We start from the raw sequence: 26,808 nt of genomic DNA on the forward strand, positions 1-26,808 counted from the left end.
ATTAGCACCAATTACTGACAAGGTCAACCAGTTTCCAGGACCATGTTGACGTATGAAAGTTGCATCATTAGCTCATTTTATTATTTCTCATTATGTCATGCACATGCAACTATATGCATGCTAACAAAATTGTGAACAGGCTAGTAAATCTTAATGAGTTTGTACAAGGAAAACCATACAAAACAAGCTGCATTTGGTGCTTGATAGCCCAATCATTGTCAAAATTCAGATTTAACCTGTAACATATTGATGTGATTGAGGATGGTCATGAGCAACAACTCTGCCAGTATCTAAGTGTAGCTAGTCTGGTTCCTGCTCAACAAATGCTGCCAGGTACTTTACAAAACAGTACCATCTCTGTGCCCAATGCCCCTAAGTTTAGTTTACACACAGAAGTGTTATTTTGACCTTTAATATTGGCAAAAAAAACGCTAACAACCTTTAAGTAATTCTCTTAAAGCCATCAATGTTCTCTATCAATGTACCAAGTCTTATTTAGATACCTTCTTTACTATAGGAGTTTTGCTCCAAACAAGAAAATGGACTGAAGAGCAATAACTCTGTCAGTCCTGAAATTTGAGTAATGCTTTTATAAGACGACAATGTTATATCAACACCTGATTTAAATAGTTGCAACACTTTTATTAGAAAAAAATGACAAGGGACAAAATTGTCAAAAAACCAGGTTTTCAATTTGAAAAAAAGTCAGATAAAGGGAGACAATTCAAAATGTGCATTGTTACCGATTGTTCCCCCCTTGTATCAAAGTCAATATAATTTTAGTCGTGGCGACCTTGGCCTTGGAGATATTGACGTAAATCTTTTGCATGACACTGTCCAATGATTGTAAACAAATGTACCATGTAATTTTAAAATCTCACAATGAATGATATAGTTATGGCCCGGACAAGCTTGTTCCACCCGCCCGCCGACATTTGTCAATCTAATAACCAGTTTTTTTCCTTCTTTACCTCCATTTTTCCTTATTCAAAACTAGGCAAAATAATTTGCACCGATTATAGTAAGATTGTCATCAGATAAGCCATGGTTGTAATTAAATAAGATTTGTTTGACACAGTCTTCGTTGCTTCAAACACATGGAATGAATTATTCAGGTAACATACTCCGTTTACTATCAGGTTTTAACATATTTATAAGCATGTAAAAAACAGAGCTGGTTCATAGTTTGACCAGTTTATTGCACATTATAAACAGGGCTCAAATGTTAAAACACATCTGCAAATGACTGACCCAAATACCTCAATTTTTCCAAGAGTGATCTCATATCATCTGCACCTCACAGATAAGGCAGACAAGGTAATCAAAATTCCTTATTAATCAAGATGCTGTGAGCATAAAAACAACAACTTTAAGAATGTTCAACATTTATCATTTATTTATTTCCATGAGAAAACACAGTTTTCTCTCAACAACAAAGTCACATGTATCCAATCAAAACAATTAGCAAATCATTCACTGTAAATTCAATGGTCAACTCTTTTTTTTTTAATGCACACATACATCCTAGAACTGCTAATTTTTAAGACTTAACAAAATATCCTCTTGCATCATAACACTTTCAAATTAAAGTAACTACTATAATATGAAATAACACTTGTGCTGTCTAACATTAGCTATAACATATTACATCAACAGTACAAATGTATGCGTTCTTTCACAGATAGCATTGAAATAATATATAAGAGCTTAATTATTATATTTCCTAAACTTAATTTAAATGGAAAAGAAAAACAAATTTGCTTATTAAAGTGAATGCTAATACATTAAAAAATGATACAATATCATTAGCATTTTTACTGCCTCTTAACATGAAATAATTGTATGAGAATTTGCTTGACAGTTACCTGTAAAACAGTTCTTTCAAAGCTAAATGATAAGTTTATACAAATAACAACATGCTTCAATGCAATTATCAAAACAATTTAATTTCAAACGACACCTGCCATGTAATTTTACACTTGTTAAAATACCATTTATTGTATTATGCTAACATCACTAAACAACTTCAAAAGAATCATATGGACAACAAGCTTTCCTGAAAACCTGTTTACAAAATACACCATATACAAATACCCAAGCAAACACACAAAATGAAAAGTAGAGACATATGGACATATGAATACAATTATAACAGCCAAAAAAAGCGCAATGATGATAGCCACACAAATGATACCAAGCACAATTTCACACATCCACTCAATTACACACCCTCAAGAAAGACAATGGTCTCTACCCACCTCCCTTCTCCAAGACAAGAGGGCCATGATGGCCCTGAATCGCTCACCTGACTAACCAAATACAATCCCAACCCAGATTTCATCAAGATAAACATTGTGACCAAATTTCATAAAGATTAGATGAAAACTGTGACCTCTATTGTCTACACATGGTTTTTCTATTATTTGACCTAGTGACCTAGTTTTTGACCCCAGGTGACCCAAATACAATCCCAACCCAGATTTCATCAAGGTAAACATTCTGATCAAATTTCATAAAGATTGGATGAAAACTGTGACCTCTATTGTCTACACAAGGTTTTTCTATTATTTGTTCTATTATGTGACCTAGTTTTTGACCCCCAGATGACCCAAATACAATCCCAACCCAGATTTCATCAAGGTAAACATTCAGACCAATTTCATAAAGATTGGATGAAAACTGTGACCTCTATTGTCTATACAAGGTTTTTCTATTATTTGATCTAGTGACCTAGTTTTTTACCAAGTGACCTAGTTTTTGACCCCAGACGACCCAAATACAATCCCAACCCAGACTTCATCAAGATGAACATTCTTACAAAGTTTCATAAAGATTGGATGAAAACTGTGACCTCTACTGTCTACACAAACAAATTGTTGACAGTTTTTCTATTATTTGACCAAGTGACCTAGTTTTTGACCTCAGATGACCCAAATACAATCCCAACCCAGATTTCATCAAGATAAACATTCTTACCAAATGTCATAGGATTGGATGAAAACTGCGACCTCTATTGTCTACATAAGATTTTTCTATTATTTGACCTAGTGACCTAGTTTTTTACTCCAGATGACCCAAATACAATCCCAACCCAGATTTCATCAAGATAAACATTGTGACCAAATTTCATAAAGATTAGATGAAAACTGTGACCTCTATTGTCTACACATGGTTTTTCTATTATTTGACCTAGTGACCTAGTTTTTGACCTCAGGTGACCCAAATACAATCCCAACCCAGATTTCATCAAGGTAAACATTCTGATCAAATTTCATAAAGATTGGATGAAAACTGTGACCTCTATTGTCTACACAAGGTTTTTCTATTATTTGTTCTATTATGTGACCTAGTTTTTGACCCCCAGATGACCCAAATACAATCCCAACCCAGATTTCATCAAGGTAAACATTCAGACCAATTTCATAAAGATTGGATGAAAACTGTGACCTCTATTGTCTATACAAGGTTTTTCTATTATTTGATCTAGTGACCTAGTTTTTTACCAAGTGACCTAGTTTTTGACCCCAGACGACCCAAATACAATCCCAACCCAGACTTCATCAAGATGAACATTCTTACCAAATTTCATAAAGATTGGATGAAAACTGTGACCTCTACTGTCTACACAAACAAATTGTTGACAGTTTTTCTATTATTTGACCAAGTGACCTAGTTTTTGACCTCAGATGACCCAAATACAATCCCAACCCAGATTTCATCAAGATAAACATTCTTACCAAATGTCATAGGATTGGATGAAAACTGCGACCTCTATTGTCTACATAAGGTTTTTCTATTATTTGATCTAGTGACCTAGTTTTTTACTCCAAATGACCCAAATACAATCCCAACCCAGATTTTATCAAGATAAACATTCTGACCAAATTTCATAAAGATTGGATGAAAACTGTGACCTCTACTGTCAACACAAGGTTTTTTCTACTTTTTGACCTAGTGACCTAGTTTTTGACCCCAGATGACCCAAATACAATCCCAACCCAGATTTCATCAAGATAAACATTCTGACCAAATTTCATAAAGATTGGATGAAAACTATGACCTCTACTGTCTACACAAGTTTTTTCTATTATTTGACCTAGTTTTTGACCCCAGATGACCCAAATACAATCCCAACCCAGATTTTATCAAGATAAACATTCTGACCAAATTTCATAAAGATTGGATGAAAACTGCGACCTCTATTGTCTACACAAGGTTTTTATATTAATAGACCTATTATGTGACCTAGTTTTTGACCCCAGATAACCCAAATACAATCCCAACCCAGATTTCATCAAGATAAACATTCTGACAAAATTTCATAAAGATTGGATGAAAACTGTGACCTCTACTGTCTACACAAACAAATTGTTGACGTACACACCCACACACGCACGCACACATGGACGCCGGACATCACACGGTCACATAAGCTCACCATGTCTCTTTGTGACAGGTGAGCTAAAAAACAACACAGAACTACCAAACATCGCTCCCTTCTAGGAAACATGACACAGTAGTTAAGAACCAGTAAATGTTCTTTCTATAACCACTGCATTACATTTCAGATTGTATTTTAACTGTCTTTTTCAACATGTATGATTAAATAACTCTTTAAACCTAAAGAAAACTACCACCTTAACTTCTTACCAAAGACAATAATTTTATAACGCCCCTTAATGATGGCTGGATGTTGCACAAACAGAAGCATTTACACAAAATAACCTGGACCTTGTTAAATTTCCTCCTGTTTAAAAAAAAAATGTGCTTCCCACAGTTTTGCCTAAATTTGAGATTTATACAGCTAAGTACCTCAGCAGTTAACCTATTTCGCAATATCAGGACCCAGCAAAACAGTAACACCTTTAAGGCTTTACAACATCTAATGTTACTCATTCAACAACCAAGCAAGATGCCAGTCCTAAGTCCCAAACATCACATGTTAACTCAAGACGTGGACGCTCGTCGCTGCGTACTCGACAGCCCATTGAGATTGACGTTCAGGTAGTCAGGAAGGCGTATCTCCCGCCGAATGTAGAACAGGATGTAGGCCTTGCACCGGGCCACTGTCTCGGGGTCACAGGCGGTCACCGTGCTGTCATTGAAGTGGTACCATTGACCTGGTACATGGATCATATACATGTACAGTGTTCTGGAAAAACTGGGCTTAATACATGTGGGTGAAGTATTGTCCCAGATTAGCCTGGTCAGAGGGCACAGGCTGATCTGGGATGACACTTTCTGCCTGAACTGGATTTTCGTTAGATAGATAGATTTGAAGTCCATAAAAGCGGATAGTGTCATCCCTAATAAGCCTGTGCGGACTGCATAGTCTAATCTGTTATGAGACTTTACGCATAAACATCAAGCCCAGTTTTTTCAGAGCACGGCTTGTTAAATGATGAACATCAATTTGAAAATGAAATATTGATTGAACAATGAATGTGTACAGATATCCTAAAATAAAACCTTTAAAAAGTGTCTTACATGGAACATGTTGAGATTGAAAATCTTGAAAATTTAACATGAAAAGATTTCTTGTTAGTGGAACATTGCTTGAACAATTCTTCAAAATGAAAACAGCTGAAATACAAAGTATGCAGATCAAAAATCATGTAAATATTGTTCTTTAAGGAAAAATAAATTGCAAATGGGAAATCTAGATTGAAAATGGAAAAAAAACAGAGTCTTTGATAATGGAAAATGTAGATATTGATTTCCATCTACCATGCAATTTCACATTAAAAAAACAAACAAACAAGTAAACGAGAGAAGACCCAAAAACAAAATTTACAATGCTTAAACTAATTCTAAAGAGAAAAGCATTAATATTTTGGAATTTTAAACCAATATAGGTCGAATCCATGCTGCCAGGGCAGCTCAAGAGCAGCCTGCGCAATAGCACAGAGTAGTCAAGAGCTACCCTGTACACTTAAAAGTCAGGCACGATTTTGTGGTCTCATTGTCGAACAGGGAAGCTCCTGACCATTCTGCACTGATGCACAGGCTGGTCTGGAGATACGCCAGACGAATGTGGCATAAGACCCATTATCCCATGGCAAGGGGTATATGACATAAAAAGACTGCAGTTTTATTTTATTCTTCTCTTTTTAACTACTGTCTTACCTTCATTCAGGACATAGGCAGTGTAATGTCCGGAACCAGCTCTGAAACATCAATTGCAAAATCAAAAACAAGGACAGCATTATTATCATATTTCATTTGAACCAAACATTTCTTAATAATTATCTTAGCTGTATCTGTATCTTTTTTAACAGAAAATGGAAATAACATTTTTTTTATCATTTCTGAATTGGAGAAAAACTATCCTGTGGATTAACTTGGCTTTATTTCCATGTTGTATATAGGTTGAATACAGAAAACACAAGCAAATTCGTTGAATTGATATCCCCCGCCAATATGCTTCTGGACACAAAAGTGTTATTTTTGACACTCAAAAAAGCATTTTTTCAAGATACAAAGGGCCATAACTCCTTTATTAACTGATGGTGTACAATGCCATTTGGTTTGCATCATCCTCTTATCGATATATATACACTGTAACTCCAATTTAGTGCGGTCCGTTATAACGCTGTGTCAAATATAACGCGGGGGGTCCTTGGATCCCGTTTTTTCTCCAACCTTCCATTTCTGATTCAAATCCATGTTATGCAACTTCATGTATTTTCATAAATTCAAAGAAGCCGGCGATCACAGCTTGATTGCTTTTTCCGTCCGTTTAACTGATTTTAATCGATTAGAGGTTAAACGACACTCGACAGCTAATTGGTGTTAATCTGTTGTGTAATGCCAATAAAGGTGTGAAAACTCGCGAGTCGGTGATTATTACATGTATTCCCTATCAGAGCGGTTCGGTGCGCTAATTTCAATAAGGCAAGTGCAAGCGGAATAATTATCAAATTAAAGTTATTTAAAACGATTACCTGTTTATGTTTTGTATTTATAGTGTATTGTATTTCATTGTATAAACTATGGCTGTGTAAGTGTGTTATCTTTTATTATATGCTACACATGCTTGATAAAAAAAAATCTTTGTGTGTATTTAATGTTTCAGTACTTATACGAAAAATAAATTTAAAAATCCTGACGATTTATTTACATGCTAACGCAGTGTAATAGTTAACAGAGAAGCACTTACATTTTTGCCCGTTATCAGAAAGTCCACGGAAAGCACGTTTTTACATGCTGCGTATGAGGCAATAAAATATTTCTTTGTACATGGATCGTATTGCATTCAATCTAAATTTAAATTCGCTCGTCCAATGAAAGCTGTGTCCCATAATGCACTGTACTAATTTTTCTGAAAAATGGCGTAGGCATATGAATTTGTTTACGAAATTCGTAAACATATTTCGTGTCATAAATGTTAAACATTATTTTTTCATAAGTGATGTAATTATATTGGATTATCGGATAAATGTGCACATTAGAAAAGCGGTATGTATACTGTTATCGTTCGATTCAGTTTATATGCATGTATTTGCGGATGACTATACAGCATGACAATACACAGGACCTATATTATAGGCTATACTATACCTGTTTTTATAGCCCCTTAAATAAATAAGCTCAAAACTTATAACGCTGTCCGTTTATAACGCTGTTGCGTGGCTTGGACCCCGTCATCCGCGTTATATTGGAGTTACAGTGTACTCATACCAAGTTTCAATGAAATCCGCCAAAGCACTTCCAAGATATGGCTCTGGACACAAAAGTGCCGGACGGATGAAAGAACGGACGGATGGATGGACAACGCCAAAACAATATCCCTCCGCCTATGGCGGGGGATTACAAGCACGGTCATTATTTATTCATTTAATTTTCCTAACTTCATACAGTGATTATCAAGCTATTCTTTGTTTCATTTTTTTATTTTCAAAACAAAGACAGAAAGTAATAGGATAAATAGAAATACTAGGTAAGTTTTTACTTAAGGTAGTTTGCAAGTCACCAAAACCCACGCTGGGTATGCGAATATTTTGATAACAGATGGCACTTCAATACCAAATAACAACAAAAGCAACGCGAGGGTAAGTTCATTTGTATTTTATTTTATATCATAAAGATCAGTTTTTAAGACAAGGCAAATGGTCGAGTTATAAATGGTGTATCCTTTTATATTGCAAAGAAAAACATCACGGAAGAATGAAAGATTTTTCACCCAAAAAAAGAAAATTTGGTCGGAAAACAGCATAAACTGGATGAACAGTAAACATTTCAACAAAATAAAACTACTTAGAAATATTGCAAGAAATTGTTTGTTATTCCAGCATGTATTGTAATCACTGTGCTTCAAATACTGAAATTTTGATAGTATTCAATGAAATATAAACGAAGATAGAGCATGTTTTAATAGGTGATATTCATGAAGTTGCGGATACTTTGATTCCCGATATAGGGCACTTCGGATAACAGAGACTTTCAACAAATTGGGCACTCTGATAACCGAGTTTTATCTTCTACCTGAAATGCATTTATGTATATTATGGCTATTCTTACAAAACATTTTGAAGTAAGAATCAATTTGCATTGTCAAGCCCGACACATTGGGAATACATAACCTAATTACATACACATGTAAATATAACCAATGGCGTTGTTCGTTTTCAAAAATCTTATTACTATTAATTTATATAATTAATATTATAAGTGCAAATTTTAAATAAGATTCAAATGCTTATTTCTGAAGTAATGTATTTCAAGTGACGACCGAAAATAATTGTCTAAATAATAAACTTGTTTTTTAGTGGTAAATTGAGACCAAGAGAATTGAAAATACAAAGGATCATGTGGATCAACACAATTGAACTTATAGCAGGACTTTAGATAAGGGGAGCAAGGGGTCTTAAAGCGGCAAATACACATCATAAAATCCTTTGTAATTGGTGCTCATTAGAATCGCATCATGAAGACGATACTTATGCGTAGCCACAAAATTTAAAAGAGATTGGAAAACTCCTTTTATATTGAGCTCTACTTAAAGGAAGCACGTCCCTTTACACTTCCCTTTCCCTTTTATTATCATATTCCAAAGGGATAAGAACATGTTTTGGTAATTCGTTTTTAATTAACTCAGAACATACATTTTTATTTATTGCCTTCTTACTATAGCAGTATTCCACAGCGAATTCTGCATTTCTGATTCACTTAATAGAGTGTGTTATATCTGGTAAAAAGTGTCGAGTTATCTGGAATCGAAGTGCCATTGTCTTTGAGATGATCGGTAAAAGAAGTGTCCATGAAAATTTGGCATCCGACTCTTAAAACATTTTAATTTCCGCAAATACGTTATTCAACTAAAATGTTACATGTTGTAACATTAATGGACATATTGATCTTATATTTCGATTAGTTGGCATGTTCTTGATTTATTTCCAAGTATTTTTATTTTGTTGAAATACGTACTGATCGTCAAATTCATCACGATTATCGAATAAATTTTATTTTTTTTATAATGCACAGTTTTTTTTCACGACTTTCTTGCTCCGCAATACCAAGTACTATACAATTAACTGACCATACAATGTTATGAGTATGAAAGCCAAATGAACAGAACATAAATGCAAAAAAGCTGAAGAACTCAACTCTTGCGCATGACTTTTGTTGTTATCTGGTATCGAAGTGCCATCTGTTATCAAAGTATCTGCATACCCTGTGTGAAACCAGACTCTATCAAATTGTTTGTATCATTATCAAACCTTGAGTGAAAATCTTGTGTGAATGAGTATTGGAAAGGTAGAGAACAAGAGCTGTCAGAGGACAGCGCGCTCGACTTTTCGAGTGCTTGACATTATAACGTAAGCCATCATGGGGAAATCGTTCATATTCAATAATTTATTAGAGGATCTTTCAAAAATAAAAAAAGGAAAAAAATTAAAAAATAAAAAAATTTGGGGGGGGGGGGGGGGTTTGAGAGGGGTATAATGTGGGGTGTGGTCATTTATTAGACGATCTTTCAAAAATAAAAAAAGGAGAAAAAAAAATTGTTTGGGGGGGGGGGGGGTAAGGGGAGGATATAATGTGGGATGTGGTAATTTATTAGATGATGTTTAAAAAAAAAATTGGAGGGGGGGTGAGAATTTATGTAAAAATGCTTGATACAGTGGTCTGCTCTTGTTTATAGGTTGGGGTCATGTTGGTAAACAAGTATGCAAAATATGAAAGCAATATGTCAAGGGACAATGAAAATAATTGGGGTAGTACGAAAACTTTTAACATTTGCACGCTAACGCAGACGCCGACGCTGTGGTGAGTAGGATAGCTCCACTATATATATTTCATATACATGTATAATAGTCGAGCTAAAAAGCTAGAACCAGGGCAAGACTTCTATAGTGGTTATGTGAGACCTACCCCGATCCATGATGGACAATGACCGCAGCTAGGTCATAGATGTTACTGCCAACTGTCATGCCTCTGGTCTCATGCTAAAATAGTGACACACACAAATACTGTACCGGAACTTGACTGCATGCTTTTATAAACATAAATGCAACTTATTGTTATATTACTGGTATAAATCATAATTTAATTTTAGATAAATGTACTCACTTCAAATATAATGTTAACCAGTTTAAATGAAACCTATATCTGCTTCATGTCCAACTTTAAGGAGATGCAAATGCATACTTTTTATTAAATTTAGTGATTGACTTGACAGCAATAGCATCAGTTTTACTAAAACTGCCTTCTTTTTACCATGTCAAGAATGTATTTGTTCATGTCTAGATTGTTGAGCGGGAAGTCTATATACGTCTCTAGCTTTTGGCGAAACGATGTAGCCCACTTGAACCTCTTTAAATGAAGGCATAAAACCTGAAATGAATGCAGGGAAGGGTTTAAACCTGAAATGAATGAGGGCTACTTGCAACACTCAACAGGCATAAGACCCGAAGTGAATGAGAGCTATATGCATAACAAATATTTTTTGTGCTCACATGTCAAATAAGCAACAATGTGCAAATGAAAGTCGATATACTAATACAAATATGTGATTATTTTGAAATAAGTGAAACAACATATTAACTACAGGTCTCAAAACTTTAACTTTGTCTCACATGACTTAATCTACAGCTCTCATCTGTCAAATGACAGAGGCATGGAGGTCATGGCTTAGTTCAAGGGCGCATAACTCAAGATTAAGTGGATCACTGCATGTAAACATTGGGACTTTGGCACATCTACACTTCATAGTGTACTTCTAATATCAAATGAATTATTTGAGTATTTCATTCCTTAACCTTTTATTGGACACACTAACAAACAAATGGTCCAACTGAGAGAGTGACTCCTATATACCGACTCCCTGAACGAATAAAGCTAATTCTATTTTAGTACTCAGATCCGAGTCCCGCAACTACAGATTCTGGTACGTACGTTGGGTAATCGTCGTATCCAGAACTTCTTGGTAGAGCGCTGCTTCTTCTTGCAGCCAGTGCACATGTACAGCTCTGTCTCTTCTAGCTCCTCTACCTCCGTGAAGTGGGCCAGACACTCTATGGGAGAAATATAGACTAGGTCTGGGAAAACTGGGCTTAATGCATGTGCTTAAGTGTCGAAGGAAGACTCGAAAATTCAGTTTAAGCAGAAAGTGTTGTCGACGATTATCTTAAGCTGACTGCACAAGCTAATCTGGGACAACACTTTACGCACATGCATTCGAGATTGAGGTTCAATACTGACAGGGCTAAAACTCTTGAATACCATTATCTAAAGGAAGTAGTAATCTTGAAAGTTAACTGCATAAGTTCTAAGATAATTACTAGCTTGAATGATGACTGCCTTTGCAGTTTGAGTTATTTAAGGTTGCTGTCAAATTGTTGTTTGGCCATGTTGCTGATACCACACAATAGTTTGGTCTGGAATCTGAAATAAGGGACACATGAATTTTGTAATATAGCCACACTAAGGGAAAACTGGGCTTAATGCATGTGTGTAAAGTGTCATCCCAGGTCAGTGTGTGTAGTCTGCACATGCTATCTAGGGGCAACAATTTCTGCCTAGACTTGAGTTTAGTTTAGAAGAGACTTTCTTTAAACGAAAAATACCATAAAACCCGAAAGTGTCAACCCTTATCTGGGACGACACTTAATACACATGCATTAAGCCCTGTTTTTGCAGAGTAAGGCTCAACGGTAATTGCAATGCTGGGTTGGGTATACCTGCTAGATGACAGATGGGTTGATCTACATTCTCTTTGCCCTTTGTGGCCTTCACACTTTGATGGTACTGTACAGGTATATCCAGAGACAGGTCTACAATAAAAGAAACAGACTTATGTGTTGTACAAAAGATGAACATATGTTAAAGTATGCAAACATCCAAAACCACAGGCAAGCATAGATAGGACACATACTTCAACTCAAAATAAAGATTAGATCTAAAGAGATTTGTCAAATTTTTTATAAATATTCCTTCACTTTATCAGCTATGTTCAAGGGCTAATAACAATGGCATGTTACAATAATTTGGCATGGAAATAGTGCTTTGTACATCTACACTTCATTGTGTTTACATAGATTGGAATTTTGAAATAAATAGCTTGAGAAATATGGAAGTAATTCGCTCCCATAACATTTCAATTGAACTGACCTGATCAACTGGTTGACTGAAAAAGGGATTTGAATATATAACCCCTCTCATATTTCATTTGCGGGGAGTTTTTTTTTTTCAGTTAACCATTCTAAGACAAATGGGTTTTAAAAAGTCTGATTGAAAATACTAGCATTTTCTCCAACAATTTTTCGTAAATAATCAAGTCAATATATCAATATGACTGATATAAATCACTGTGTTGATTAATGGATGTTACATTCAACACATGGTACACGTTTTGATGCGTTAGTTTTTGTTATTACCTGATGTCTTATATAAATGATAATTAATTATTTTTTGCAATTTCCTCGTCGAAAAAGAAATTTGCAATGTTTTAAACTGTTACCGGTGAATATCGAACTGTTGACCGGTCAACAGTTTGAACTGTTGCCCGCTGGAATAATGACGTCATTTTGTCGAAAAAATGACGTCATTTTACAGTTAAACAGTCAAAATTATTTATTTTATCGATTACTGTTGTGTGTAAATAAAAATTTAGTTTGCTGTTATTTCTATGTTGGAAATTTGATCAGGTAATAAAACACTTATTTCATGGATGCTTGGTGAACAGTCAAAACTGTTGTCCCTCGGTATCAGGACTGACATTTGGAACTGTTGCCCTCGGCCTACAGTACCAAAGTCATCCCTGATACCTTGGGAAACAGTTTTGACTGTTCACCGCGCATCCATGAAATAAGTGTATACTGCTGAACTGGAAATAAGTCCTGTATCAACAACTGAAAGGATTTTCAACATTAGACATAGTCATGCCATGTAATAACATCAACAGTCCTTAATGTATTAATACCTAAGAATGGATCATGTTTCTTTGACTCCATGCCACAGATGAGGCAGTTCACCTCGCTCTGTAGAAGCCCTCCAAATATCGCTGTCACTATGGTGCTGTTACCCTTTGGACCCGGAACTGTAATGTAACATCATAAAAAACATTAACAAATTATTAACAAATGTAAAATTTTTGTGTAAACTGCATGAGCCTTCATATTAGTTTTGAGATTTTTAATGCACTTTAAAACATCACATTTATTTTAAAGACATTACAAGTAAAAGCTTTGGCTCTTAGAGATATCAAAATAACAAAAAGTCTCTTAGTTCAAACTTCTAGTTAAGCATAGATGGTTCTTTTGGACACTATTATGATGCCAAAATTTGTAGACAAACTTGTTTTGTTGCTATATGTACTTAATAAAAAATATTTTGGCAATAAAGAGCACTGCTTTATTTTTACCTATGAAAGGACTGTTACTGTTTGACGAGAAGGTAAATGGCAGCAAGGCCAACAACTCTGTGTGGAGCCTGTCCAATAAATACCGCATGAACTCGTGGGCGTCTTGCTGTTGATAACCCCTACGCAATGGAAAATTTGTTAACATATTTTAATATTTTTGTTAGAAATCTTCATTACACAATTTTCATAGTTAACATTTGACAAAATTTACTTCATAACACAAACATAAATTATCAATTATAAAGTTTCACCTTACAATGAATGCTTATAAGCCTTTTTACCTTAAAACAGACTTAAAATATAGGTACCCCACAAGTCCTTACCAAAACCTGGGCACAATTTTCTATATAACATTTAATATACAGGTACCTACTCACATCTTACCAAAACCTGTAGCCAAGTTTCTTTATAACATTTACAATACAGATACCCCACAAATGATTATTAAACCAGTACACAAGTTTTTATATAACATTTAGAATATGCATACCCACTAACAGTGTATCAAAACCTGGCCACAAGTTTTTATATTACATTTAAAATACAGGCACCCAACAATTTCTTACCAAAACACAAGTTTCTTTACAATATTTAGAATACAGGTACCCACTTTAAGCTTACCAAAACCTGGGCACATGTTTCTTTATATAATTTAAAATACAGGTATCCAGTAATAGCTTACCAAGAACTGTGCCAAAGGTTCTATATAACATTTAAAATACAGGTACCGACTTACAGCTTACCAAAATCTGGGCAAACGTTTCTATATAACATTTTAATATACAGGTACCAACTAACAGTTTACCTAAGCCTTGGGGCAAGTTTCTTTATAACATTCAAAAATAAAAGTACCTACTAACAGCTTACCGAAACCTGGGCACAAGTTTCCATATCACATGTAGAAGGGATTCTGGAGAAATGGCTGCCTTTCCTCCTTCCCACAATGCTATCAATGTCTTCCTTAGCTCCTCTACTAACAATCTGAAACATTCAGTTTTGCATTTGTAGCTGCACTCTGGGACAATCGGCTTTAATGCCTGTGCGTAAAGTGTCGTCCCAGATTAGCCTGTGCAGTCTTGATAGGCTAATCAGGGACTACACTTAGCCTGTGCAGTCTTGATAGGCTAATCAGGGACTACACTTAGCCTGTGCAGTCTTGATAGGCTAATCAGGGACTACATTTAGCCTGTGCATTCTTGATAGGCTAATCAGGGACTACACTTAGCCTGTGCAGTCTTGATAGGCTAATCAGGGACTACACTTAGCCTGTGCAGTCTTGATAGGCTAATCAGGGACTACACTTAGCCTGTGCAGTCTTGATAGGCTAGTCAGGGACTACACTTAGCCTGTGCAGTCTTGATAGGCTAATCAGGGACTACACTTAGCCTGTGCAGTCTTGATAGGCTAATCAGGGACTACACTTAGCCTGTGCAGTCTTGATAGGCTAATCAGGGACTACACTTTCCACTTCAACTGATTTTTTGTTATAAAGAGACTTCCTTTAAAAAAAAAAAATACATATAAGCAGAAAGCCTCATTAGCCTGTGGAGACTGTAGAAACCACTTTATGCACATGGATTTAGCCAAGTTTACCCAGAGCATGACTCAATAATAAATTGTGTCGTGTTCTGACAAAACTGGGCTTAATTCATGTGCGTAAAATGTCGTCCCAGATTAGCCTGTGCAGTCCACACAGGCTAATCAGGGACGACACTTTCCGCTGTAATGGTATTTTAAGTTTCAAGGAAGTCCCTCCTTACCGAAAATCAAGTTTAAGCGGAAAGTGTCGTCCCTGATTAGCCTGTGCGGACTGCACAGGCTTATCTGGGACGACACTTTACGCACATGTATTATGCCCAGTTTTATCAGAACACGACACAATTGAAAAGTATATACAGCAATATCAGCAATTGTTTTACTTAAGAAATTAACTGACAACTTTAGAAATTGTAAACATTTTGCAGAAAAAATAGATTTGAGTATAGTAATATATATGAAGTTCTAAATGCATCTTTCAATACAATTTCAGATAGTATACTATGTTTAAAGGTTGCTTCCAATTCCAATAAAACAAAATTGGTAATTATAACATAAAGAAGCACAACCCTGGACAATGGTCAATAAACTATATTTAGCCTGCCTCTGTTGCAAACAGTGCCTATTAAAGCAGTGACCGAATAAACAAATTGATATCCGGCAGTAGATCATGTGACCGTGATCTACTGTCAGTACCTATTTCTACAAGGCGATAAACATTTATGATTTTATAGTAATTGACCTTTGAAATGAATTGAGACGCATCATGAATGTTATCGTATATATTACATATCATCCTATATTGTTTCTTCTTTACAATGTATTACAGAACTAGCTTTCCGTATTTTTATTTTCATTCACTTTTTTACTCAATTTATGATGTATCTTGTATGACGTCATAACTCTCACAAAACATACTAGTCTAAGCAAGACTCTCTGTATGTAAGGGAAAACAATTTGAATGTGGTGGTTTTTTAACAGTAAAATATGTAATATTTTTAAAGCATTGAACTAATCCAAAACGTATTTCGGATTGTTTGTTTGTCAGGAATAATTATTAACCTCGATCGGAATAAAATATCTCGGTCCACCAGGATTACGATTGCGTAAATCGTGTTTTGGGTCAAAATGGTAAGCATTCAATAATAACACTACAAACAAGAGCACAGCATAACGGGTGCCACTCTCGGCTGCGGGTGCAGTTTTGAATAAATGAAAGCTTGTCAGATTATTATTTTTAGGTCACAGTGACCTTGACCTTTGACCAAGTGACCCAAAAATGGGTGCGGCATGTAGAACTCATCAAGGTGCAGCTACTTATGAAGTTTCAAAGTTGTAGATTGAAGCACATTGATTTTAGAGCCAATGTTCAAAACCTTAACAAAATGTTAAGGTTTTAGCACGACGCGGACGGCGTACGACGAGCTGGCTATGACAATACCTCGGGTTTTCTCCGAAAACAGCCGAGCTAAAAAATAGTGTGGTTTAAAATAAATTTTGATAAAGGGATGGAAGAACAAAAAATGTAAGAGTATATTGTTGTAACTGTATTTTTATCAGCATTGGATTAAAGTTGTCATTAAGGTAAGCATGTTGTTTATACCAAATTGAGTTTTTTATGACTCCTGTCAAAGCTTATATACTGTCATCAATGTAATCTAAAGCACAGTTCCAGCTGCAATCAATATTTGAAGTATCCAAAGAATAATATAATATGTGAAATTATAATTATTTTCGATACTTTTGTTGATTTTTGGCTCAATTTTATTTATAACTGTTGACTTAGACGGATTGTGCCTGCCATTTTGTTCAATTGAATGTTCAAATAAAATTAAGTTTTTGCTTTGATGCATTTTTTCTCTCAATGTTTAACAATAAAAATATCACATTCCAGATTCGCTTTTTATGTTTTCTCATAATTTCAAGAGGAAAGTATTAAAATAAACAGTTTAATGTTGAACTTTTTTTTACGTGACACAATCGGTACTTATTGAGGAATGTTGTGTACATGCAGGAGGCCCGACCAAAAAATTATTTTGTTATGTCAATTAATCTTTTGTCTTTAATAAAATGTGTTAGTCGCATTATTTCAAATGAAGCAAGATAAATCGAATACATGGTTGGTGCGGAGATGGATAAAAATAATCCAGTGAGGCCAGAAAAAGAAAATAGGGATTGCTAAAGCTCACCCTATTTTCTTTTTCTTAGCCTCGCCGGATAAACTTTCTCCATCTCGGCACCAACCATGTTTCTCTACATTATAATCACTGACACTTGTAGTTCTAAAGAAATATATAACTATATCACTATAACATACATATCTTTGTCTTCTCCGTTTCTGGACTGTTTTCGAGTGATGACCTTTCGTATCTTGTTGTTCTTATCTTCAAGTGACGGCAACTGCTTTATGTAACCACAAAAATGTTGAATGTTGCTGAAATAGAAATAAAAGTAACTTTCACGAACCCGAGGTTGGTATTATCTTATAAAGAATGCTTTGATAGCAATTAAAACTTGATGGTACATTATTGTAAGACTGAAATATACATCATAGAAAGATGCATTTCGGAATGAACAGCATGTTTCCGTCAACTGAGCATATAGCAAGGAGTTTAAAATTCTTGTTTTATATTTAAATTTTTTACTTCTAACTAGTGATGCATAAAATTGTGTGTCTGTAATACCTAAATGGTACTTGATTTTATTTGGTCATCATGGAAAGCAAAATGAAAATATGCTGCGATCTGCGTTTTTTTTTATTATGGACTGTCTATTGCAATTTCAATAGTTATTATTGATGAGATTATGTTCTTATTCAACTATCATGCTGTAAATTATGAAGTGGCAAATATACTGATACCTTAAAGACTGTAATACTGCACTCATGAAACATGTATTTCCAAGGTTTCTAAGCCCTGAAGATTTGGGACGAATCTTTTTAAGTTCTTTTCTTGGTTTCTTCGGATCATTTTCTGCTTCTGAGCTCGAAGATGACCGTCGTCTTATTGATGTCTTTTGTATTTGATGACACTGGGTACTAAAACATATGAAAGAACATATTATAAGGATTCCCATTTTTTAATCAAAATAAGAATAAATATCAGAAGTTCATGAATAGTACAGACATGAGAATGGAACATAAAAAAAGCAGCTGAAACCTGCTACAACACTTCAAAGTTTTGCGGTTTTTTTCACAGATTCTGCCAAGTTCGAAAACTTTTATTATGAACGTTTTCTGTAAAACTTAACTGAAAAAATACACAAGATTCTCATGCCTGATAGAAGGAAATGTACTGGGCAGTAGATATTGTCATAAAAAGGGCCATACTGGCGTTGGTCAATCACCAGAGAACAATGGCTTTTAAAATATGGTACAGAAATACTCTCCAAATTCTGTTTCATCACAAGGATACAGCTACATGAACAAGAAAGAAGAACAACTCACAGAATGGTTTGAGCAGATTCCAATAGCACAACGCTTTGACAGCATTGACAGTATTGAAAGCAAAAAAAAAATGAGTTCCAAACCAGTAAAAACTCCTTCTGAATTGACAATTGTTCATTAGACTGTTCTGCATCATTACCTTCTTATAGCCATTTAACTGTTCATTACTAACCTTCATAGCATTTATCTGTACAAGTGTAAAATTTCATACCCCAATACCATGCATGTTGCCTTAGCATTGTCCAGAAATTTGACCTCTGGTGAAAACAAAACCACAAAATATACCTTAGAGATTGAAGTTTTGTCCTGAGTGCATCACAATGTCCAGTGGGCGTGTCATTAATTACAAATTCATCACAAGTGTAGCAGTAGACAGCATAATTCTTGGCATCCATGCAAACACAGTGTTTGTCACAGGTCTCATGATGACGTAGTGCATGTCCTTTCTCATACCTGGTGGATGACACAAAAAAACAATAAATAAACGTATTCAACCAAATAATTATATTTTAATTCAATGACAATATACAACATTCTTATTTTTCCTGTCTTTTTTCTGACAATATTCAAATGCTTCCTTAAACAGACCGATTGCCTAAGCAAAATGGTAAACAAGAGGGCCAAGATGGCCCTAGTTCGCTCACCTTTTTTTACATGGCCTTGTTTATTTCTTACCGGTAGTTGAAAATTCAGTACTGTAGAGAATATTAGATTGGTTCTCTTCTGTTTACTTTTGCAGTGTGAGCATATGATTAATTCTGATTGAGTACTGTCCATTTGCATGGGTTTTTTGCAATGCAAACATTTGCAAGTAATGCTAATTCTAGAGTGTTTACAAGGTTTCTCTATAGCCAAATAAGAAATACTGCCCCGCCCACTGGCGGCCATGTTTTTCAACGGACCGGAACCACTATTGAACTCAACCAACATAATAAATAAAATTATTATCATCAAGACAAACATTTTGACAAACTTACATGAAGATTGGGCATGAAATGTGACTTCTACAGTGTTTACAAGGTTTTTCTTTTTTTGACCTAGTGACCTAGTTTTTGACCCAGCATGACCCAGTTTTGAACCCGAACAAGGTATCATTGGGACAAATCTTCTGACCAAGTTTCATGAAGATCGGACAAGAAACGTGGCCTCTATATTGTTTACAAGGTTTCTCTATAGCCAAAAAGGGAAAACTGCCCCGCCCAATGGCGGCCATGTTTGTCAACGGACCGGAACCACTTTTGAACTCAACCAACATATCATTAAGACAAACATTTTGACAAAGTTACATGAAGATTGGGCATAAAATGTGACTTCTACAGTGTTTACAAGGTTTTTCTTTTTTTGACCTAGTGAACTAGTTTGTGAGCCAGCATGACCCAGTTTCAAGCTCGAACAAGGTATCATTGGAATAAATCTTTTGACCCAGTTTCATGAAGATCAGACAAGAAATGTGGCCTCTTGAGTGTTAACAAGGTTTCTCTATAGCCAAATAAGGAAAACTGGCCCGCCCACTGGCGGCCATGTTTGTCAACGGACCGGAACCACTTTTGAACTCAACCAACAAATCATTAAGACAAACATTTTGACAAAGTTACATGACGATTGAGCATAAAATGTGACTTCTACAGTGTTGACAAGGTTTTTCTTTTTTTTTGACCTAGTGACCTAGTTTTTGACCCAGCATGACCCAGATTCGAACTCGATCGAGGTACATGTATCATTGGGACACATCTTGTGACCAAGTTTCATGAAGATCAGACAAGAAATGTGGCCTCTATAGTGTTTACAAACCAAATGTGGACAACAGACGGACGGATGGACAAAGACCGATCACAAAAGCTCACCTGAGCAATCAGGTGAGCTAAAAATAAATAAATGTAAATTTGAAGAAAAAATATCACAATTTGAATTATATAACTGTTTATAAAGAAATGTCTAATGATTATGATATCTCAATTTTACTTGAATTTCATTACAAAGTATTTAACTATAATTGATCAATTTAACTGTTTATAACATATATATAGCTATATAAAGAGTTATATTAAATTACTTGTACAAACATCCAAAGACTTTTTGCGCATAAATATCACTATGCTGTAATTGCATTTCTACCAAAATATCCAGGAAAAGCCCAGCAAATTTAGATGCAACTAGTCAACTGTGGATAAATAGTAATAAAAAATTATTTTGTTTGATCATACTACCTTCCACAACCAATTAATCCACACATCATACATATCCAAGGACTTGCTTCTGTGGCACATTCTGTAACACAATCAAAGTATTATCAACAAGAGGGCCATGATGGCCTTTCAGCACTAACCTGAGTTCAAAAACTACAATTGCTGAAGGCTAGACCAGGTCATCTATTTTTTTTACCAATGTTGATCTAAACATGACCTTCATATTGTCGATATAAACATTCTGGCCAAGTTTCATCAAGACTGACTCATAAATGTGACATTAGAGTGGTAACCTTTTATTCAGATTTGGCTTGGAGACCCAGTTTTAGACGCATTATCACGCATCTAACCCAGTCAAACTTGGCCTGGATATTTTCAAGATAAAAATCTGGCCAACTCTCACATTAAGCTTGAGTGTTTACAAGGTTTTTGTATTTCAAAGTTTTTTATGCACATGACCCAAAGTCAAATAACAGCTTAGTTATGCTCGATTGGTCATTGTCGGCTTGGGTACTACTAACATGTACCCCGGTACTCTTAAGTATATCACATGTACTCTGGGTATGGTAAATATACTAAAACCTACCTGGGAATTTTTCACGCTAAATAGATCGTTGTCGGCTATTTTTTGGAAATTATTCACAGTCAAAACTGACCTAACGGCCACCTGAATTTACCGGTCACCTGCAGACAACGGTCAGTCTGGAATCCCCCCGACGAAAAACACTCTATATTACACTTGAATTTAACGGCCACCTAACCATAACGGCCAACGGCCACTATATTCCACTCCGAAATTCATGTTTGACCTGAAATCAACGGTCACACGTCAGTCGTCTCGAGTCGCGAAAATTAAAAACAAAGCAGTGCCTTCCCCAGGCCATTTAAGCGCCCCTTGCCGGGGCGCTTGAATTTCGAAATCAGAGTCCCCGGGTCGCTTGAAATTTTCCGATTAGTGTATTCTTCAGTAAAAGAAAGTGGAGATTGTCCAAAGAAATCAAGGTTTCCCTATCAGTTTATCAATATTCCCTGTTTTAAAAGAGCACTCGGTACCTACTTTCACAAGTAATCGCCATAAACACCACATGGGGTAATGGATAATCCACTGATAAGAGAATAGCATGACGCGCGTATCGATTATTCTATCATAACAAGGTCATTTAAATGCTGACAAGGATGTATCTGGTAACTTTCCAGTCGTCAAACTGTGAAGTTCATCGTCCAATCGGTTACGCGAATGCTTATGGGGGCGGGGTTAACTATCGACCATTATTTTTGATTGACGTCGGGCATGAAATAAGAGTTTATCGCAGCTTGATTAGCAAATAGTTGTACCATTTGAGTAATATAAAACCGGTAATTAGTACAGTGCACAACATTAAAGACGGTTTCGGGCATCATCATCACACCTTTTTACTGTAAACAAGTGTTACCTATGACTCATAATTAATACGAGAAATTAATTGCAAGTGGTAAACAATTAATTATTATAGCGGTTACAATTATGTGATAACAATTTATTTAATTCCAGAACATGTATATTTCAACATGTCCATTTGTAGAACTGATTCACCTCGTTTTTTTGACATTTATTCGACACGTAATGCGCTTTAACAAATTTTCGTTGAATTAATTACGCACACTTGTAAATGTTTCGTCCGATAATCGATAGTTAGAAGACTGATGATGGCAACCGGCCGTGATCCTCGTGGACAACGTGAATTTCATGCATAATTCCGTCAAAACATTTATTCGACTCGTAAAGTGTGTAAACAAATTATCGTTGAATTTATAACGCAACGGTTAATATTTGTTGAAATCTCAAATGGGAATAATTAAATTTGTAATCCGAAACCCATTACCGTAAGTCGATGTTAACGCGTTTTTAATCCGAAACACACTTCCGAATGTAAATGTTACCGCAACGTTAAATATTTTTGCTTCAAATAAGCAGTGCAAATTTATTTTGTGTCGAATCTTTTTCTCAATTAAAAAGAGCGCGAAAATTATGCAGCATGTACAACGTCGCGTCTATTGCATACAAATGACGTGTATTGAGCGTTTTAACAAGCACACAACAGGTCAGGGGATTGACGCATATTCAGAGGCAATATTTCATCAAGTCTATAAATAGTCACTTAAAAAATGGCAAGGTTTGTGTTAAAGAAATAACTGAAAGCTTTTATCGTAAATATTTACCAGAAAGAGATTGATAAAAACGGAATAAACGGGATTATCGGGTAATAAATAGAAACTTGAAAAATAGTAAGCATACAGTAATAGAGTCGGGTTGAAACGGATGTATTGGGGAATCGTTCGAGTCGGGATTTTACTATTTGTGCGGAAAAGTTTTAAAACAATTAAACAATAAAAAAAAATATTTTTCAATGACTGGGGGATTTTTTTGAAGAGTCATAGTGCACCAAATGACGTCTTTTGACGCTGTTTTTCTTTGAGTTATAACGCACCACAGAACGTGAATTGACACGTTAAATTTAAAAAAAATCAACTTCGGCAGGGGACACCCCTCCCGAACCCACCCCCGGGGCGCCTGAACAAATTCCTGGGGAAGGCACTGCAAAGCACATTATTTGTCCGTCTATTTTGCGTTTAAAGCGTCTGAAAGCGGTAATTGTCTATGATATTATAAAAGGGGCCCGCTGCGAGTAAACAAATTATAAGGTTGCGAGTAAACAAATTATAAGGTGTTGAGAAGGTTTCTTTTCCGGGGATAATTGTGGGGGTATCTTCAAAAGAAAATATATCAGAGTTTATGACTTGTTGAAAGTAATTTCGCTAAATTAAATGACCGCTATTTCTTTGAATTAGAACGGTACAATTACACCGTACTATCGGTTTATGACATTGAATCCGCTTTTTAGACTTTTACCGATGTGACGTCAACGGAACGTGACAAGCTTTATTTACTGAATGAATGAGATGCATGAGTAAACAATTATACCAGCGTTGATAAAGTCATTGTTTAATTTAACAATATGAAATTAAATAAATCTAAAAGATATTATTCTCTATTATTCAATGTACACGCGTAAGTTAATGCTGTTATTATGATTTGTTAATGCAATGAGCATTTGTTTTACACTGTATGCAAACGACTGGGTGGGGTAACGACGTAGTAATACTACCTACTGACCAACCTTCTTAAAATTGTGATCCGAATTCAACGGTCACCTGTGGACAACGGTCACTTTGATCATTTCCCTTGACTGACCGCTGAATTCAGGTTTGACTGTATATTCACATTTATGTCAATTGTCTGATAAATGGCCTCTATATTATCAAAACTCATACGCAAAAAACATGTTGATGCAGTTTTTTTAAAGAGAAGTTTGTTTAAGATAAACAATATCGTTTTAAGGTAATCTGTAGCGCGTTTTACGACATCCGATTTAGGGCGGGAATACAACTCGGGTACAGTCTAATATCGACCGGGTACGGGTAAGTATATTTACCATACCCGGGGTACATGTAAGTATACTTAAGAGTACCCGGGGTACATGTAAGTAGTACCCGAGCCAACAATGACCAATCGAGCCTTAGTTATTGCCTAAATGAACATCCTGGCCAAGTTTCATCAAGATTTAATCATAAATGTTTAAAAATGTTGCCTAGCTAGTGGTAACAAGGTTTTCTAAGATTTAACCTCTTCACCTGGTTTTTCGACGCACATGACCCAGATAACAACTCCTAGATATAGTCCAGATAAACATTCTGACCAAGTTTCATCAAGATTGGATGAAAAATGTGGCCTCTAGAGAGGTAAAAAGCTAAAAGATGACGACGCACACCACACTCTGGACAATGCAACTTGAAAGAGGACAGATCCATCTTTAAATTGATACCAGACTTGCAAAATGTGATACATAGGAAAGGCAAGAAAAATGGTTTGAAAGTTGAAAGTTTGAAATTTATATTGGGACCCTCTGGGAATTTATTGGCATTAATGTAATCCAACCTTAAGATAAGGGTACCGGGAATCAGATCCATTTTTGTAGAAAATCACTTTTTAGCTGTAAAATTTCATTGATTGCATTCTTTAAATTTTATTTTATGTGTTTTCTATGAATTCAAAGAAAAACATAATTTTTCTGATAAAAGTACCAAAACCCAACTTTCGACTCAGTGCACCTCCAATAGTGTTTTAAGAAACCTTTAACATATTTATCACAAAACTTGTGTCCATTGCATGAAAACAAGCCTTAATGTGGTGTAAATCTTGTTGTGTTATATGATTTATCAGCAAATTTAAGCTAGCATTGCATTCAGAATCCAACTTCCAAGAACAGAAATCGCAAACCAGATGGCTTATCATGTGTCATACAAATGTGAGTTTGGGCTATTTCTAGGTCTCGGATTAACCTGAAATTGTTTATGCATAAAGAAAATAGATAAGTCATGATGTACATGTAGATGTGCTTTTTCCCGTCATTTCCTTAAAAATTTGAGTTTCCATGAAGGTTACAGTCCACTAGATCATATTGTATCCCTCAACAGGGCCCTCGATTTGCACTTTTTACCTTGCCCCCATGAAAAAAGTATTATTTTTTCCCCTATTTCAGCTAAAAATTCCCCCCTCCAAAAAAAAATTATTTTTTTTACTTTTATACCTATGTTGCCAGCTGGTATCATGCTATTTATCTTTGATAAAATGTATATTTATTTAAATTGCATTAAAATATAGCAATTTTAAGTGTTGAATGGTTGGTGAAAAGATCTTCTGAAATTCCCCTTTTAGCCCAAAACCATGCGAAATTCCCCCCTCTAAGGACCCCGGCCCCAATCCCCCAAAGCGTAGCAAGGGCCCTGCTCAATGGTCCATGGTCGAAAATGGTGCTTAAGATTCTTTTCCCTTCTGATTGAAAAGCCATTAAGGTATCTCACCCATGCTTTTCGCAGTCACTGTACTCTTTGAGTGTATGCAACATTTTGCTGCTCACTGCCAAGTCCCCATTTTCCGAGGGTGCTAACCTTTGGTTTAGGCAAATTTTACATTCTGACATAGAAATTGCGAGAAGGTAAATTTTGATTGCAATTATTAGAACAAGACAGATCTATCTTTGAAATGATACCAAAATTGATAGATAGGAAAGACTAGCAAAAAGCTTTCAAAGTTGGCAATTTTATGATTGCCTTAATTGGAACCCTATGGGAATTGAATTTAGTGTAATTCAACCTATTACCAGCTATAAAACACAAGTGGCCTCCCTTGCCTTTTTACAGAAAACAGTTTTCAAATAGGTGTTCAAATGTTTAATGAAGCAGATATTTTAACACATAATACGTACCAGAACACTGCAATCTAAATGGAATGTCAGTCGTTTGCGCCTGAATTGGCGTTGAAACGCGGACCGATTCTTCCAAATGGGGGCACTCCATAGGGACTTTTTGGCATGTCAAAACGCCTTCCACCTCCTCGAATTCCTTATATTACAAAATTGAACCAATGTTAACTCTTCTTAAATGTGTTCATGTTTGTGTAATGGATGTAACGAAATAAAATAAATTATGAACGCAATGTTTATATCCTTCGATTTATACAAAGATTTGAGGTCACCAATATTCTTACGCATTCAAATCTCTGTCTAAAATGAAAATAGAGATTCTCATATCCTTATATTACAATGACACTGTAATTAAGCCATTGTTCTGAATCTAAAACGACCATTTAATACACCTTTTTTCACTTTTTACATGTATTATTCTTTAACAACCGACCGTTAATTCACGATAAATGAGGACTATTTTAGACGCGCAAT

The 26,808-nt window shown here is 35.4% G+C and overlaps 2 protein-coding genes across 4 annotated transcripts in view; both read right to left on the reverse strand.

Moving 5' to 3' along the window:
- Positions 1 to 26,808, reverse strand: part of LOC127879882 (uncharacterized) — a 232,349-nt gene that overhangs the window by 42,804 nt on the left and 162,737 nt on the right. The window lies entirely within an intron of this gene.
- Positions 1,855 to 26,678, reverse strand: LOC127879884 (ubiquitin carboxyl-terminal hydrolase 3-like). Of its 2 annotated transcripts, XR_008049318.1 has the most exons (15): positions 26,338 to 26,678; positions 21,053 to 21,113; positions 19,131 to 19,298; positions 18,261 to 18,437; positions 17,718 to 17,834; positions 14,732 to 14,845; positions 13,865 to 13,983; positions 13,424 to 13,540; positions 12,183 to 12,275; positions 11,398 to 11,516; positions 10,720 to 10,836; positions 10,375 to 10,448; positions 6,127 to 6,167; positions 3,190 to 5,120; positions 1,855 to 3,044 (listed from the first exon to the last, which is right to left on the reverse strand). XR_008049318.1 is itself a non-coding variant. In XM_052426963.1 (14 exons), exons 1-14 carry the CDS (start codon positions 26,426 to 26,428, stop codon positions 4,948 to 4,950), a joined length of 1,581 nt encoding a protein of 526 aa, XP_052282923.1. In that variant the 5' UTR covers positions 26,429 to 26,678; the 3' UTR covers positions 1,855 to 4,947. The 2 variants fall into 2 exon arrangements, 1 of the variants encoding a protein (XP_052282923.1); XM_052426963.1 differs by having other exon boundaries at positions 1,855 to 5,120.

The sequence above is a fragment of the Dreissena polymorpha genome, chromosome 4, assembly GCF_020536995.1.
Source record: "Dreissena polymorpha isolate Duluth1 chromosome 4, UMN_Dpol_1.0, whole genome shotgun sequence".
Classification (NCBI taxonomy): Eukaryota; Metazoa; Mollusca; class Bivalvia; order Myida; family Dreissenidae; genus Dreissena; species Dreissena polymorpha.

What these genes read in the sequence shown, in the direction of transcription:
- LOC127879884 (XM_052426963.1), bottom strand. Translation starts at nt 26,428, where the DNA reads ATGGAGTGCCCCCATTTGGAAGAATCGGTCCGCGTTTCAACGCCAATT. An exon ending in ATTTAGATTGCAGTGTTCTG is followed by an intron (nt 21,114 to 26,337) that starts GTACGTATTATG and finishes ATTGTGTTACAG; the next exon opens with AATGTGCCACAGAAGCAAGT. An exon ending in ACAAATACATTCTTGACATG is followed by an intron (nt 10,449 to 10,719) that starts GTAAAAAGAAGG and finishes TCACTATTTTAG; the next exon opens with CATGAGACCAGAGGCATGAC.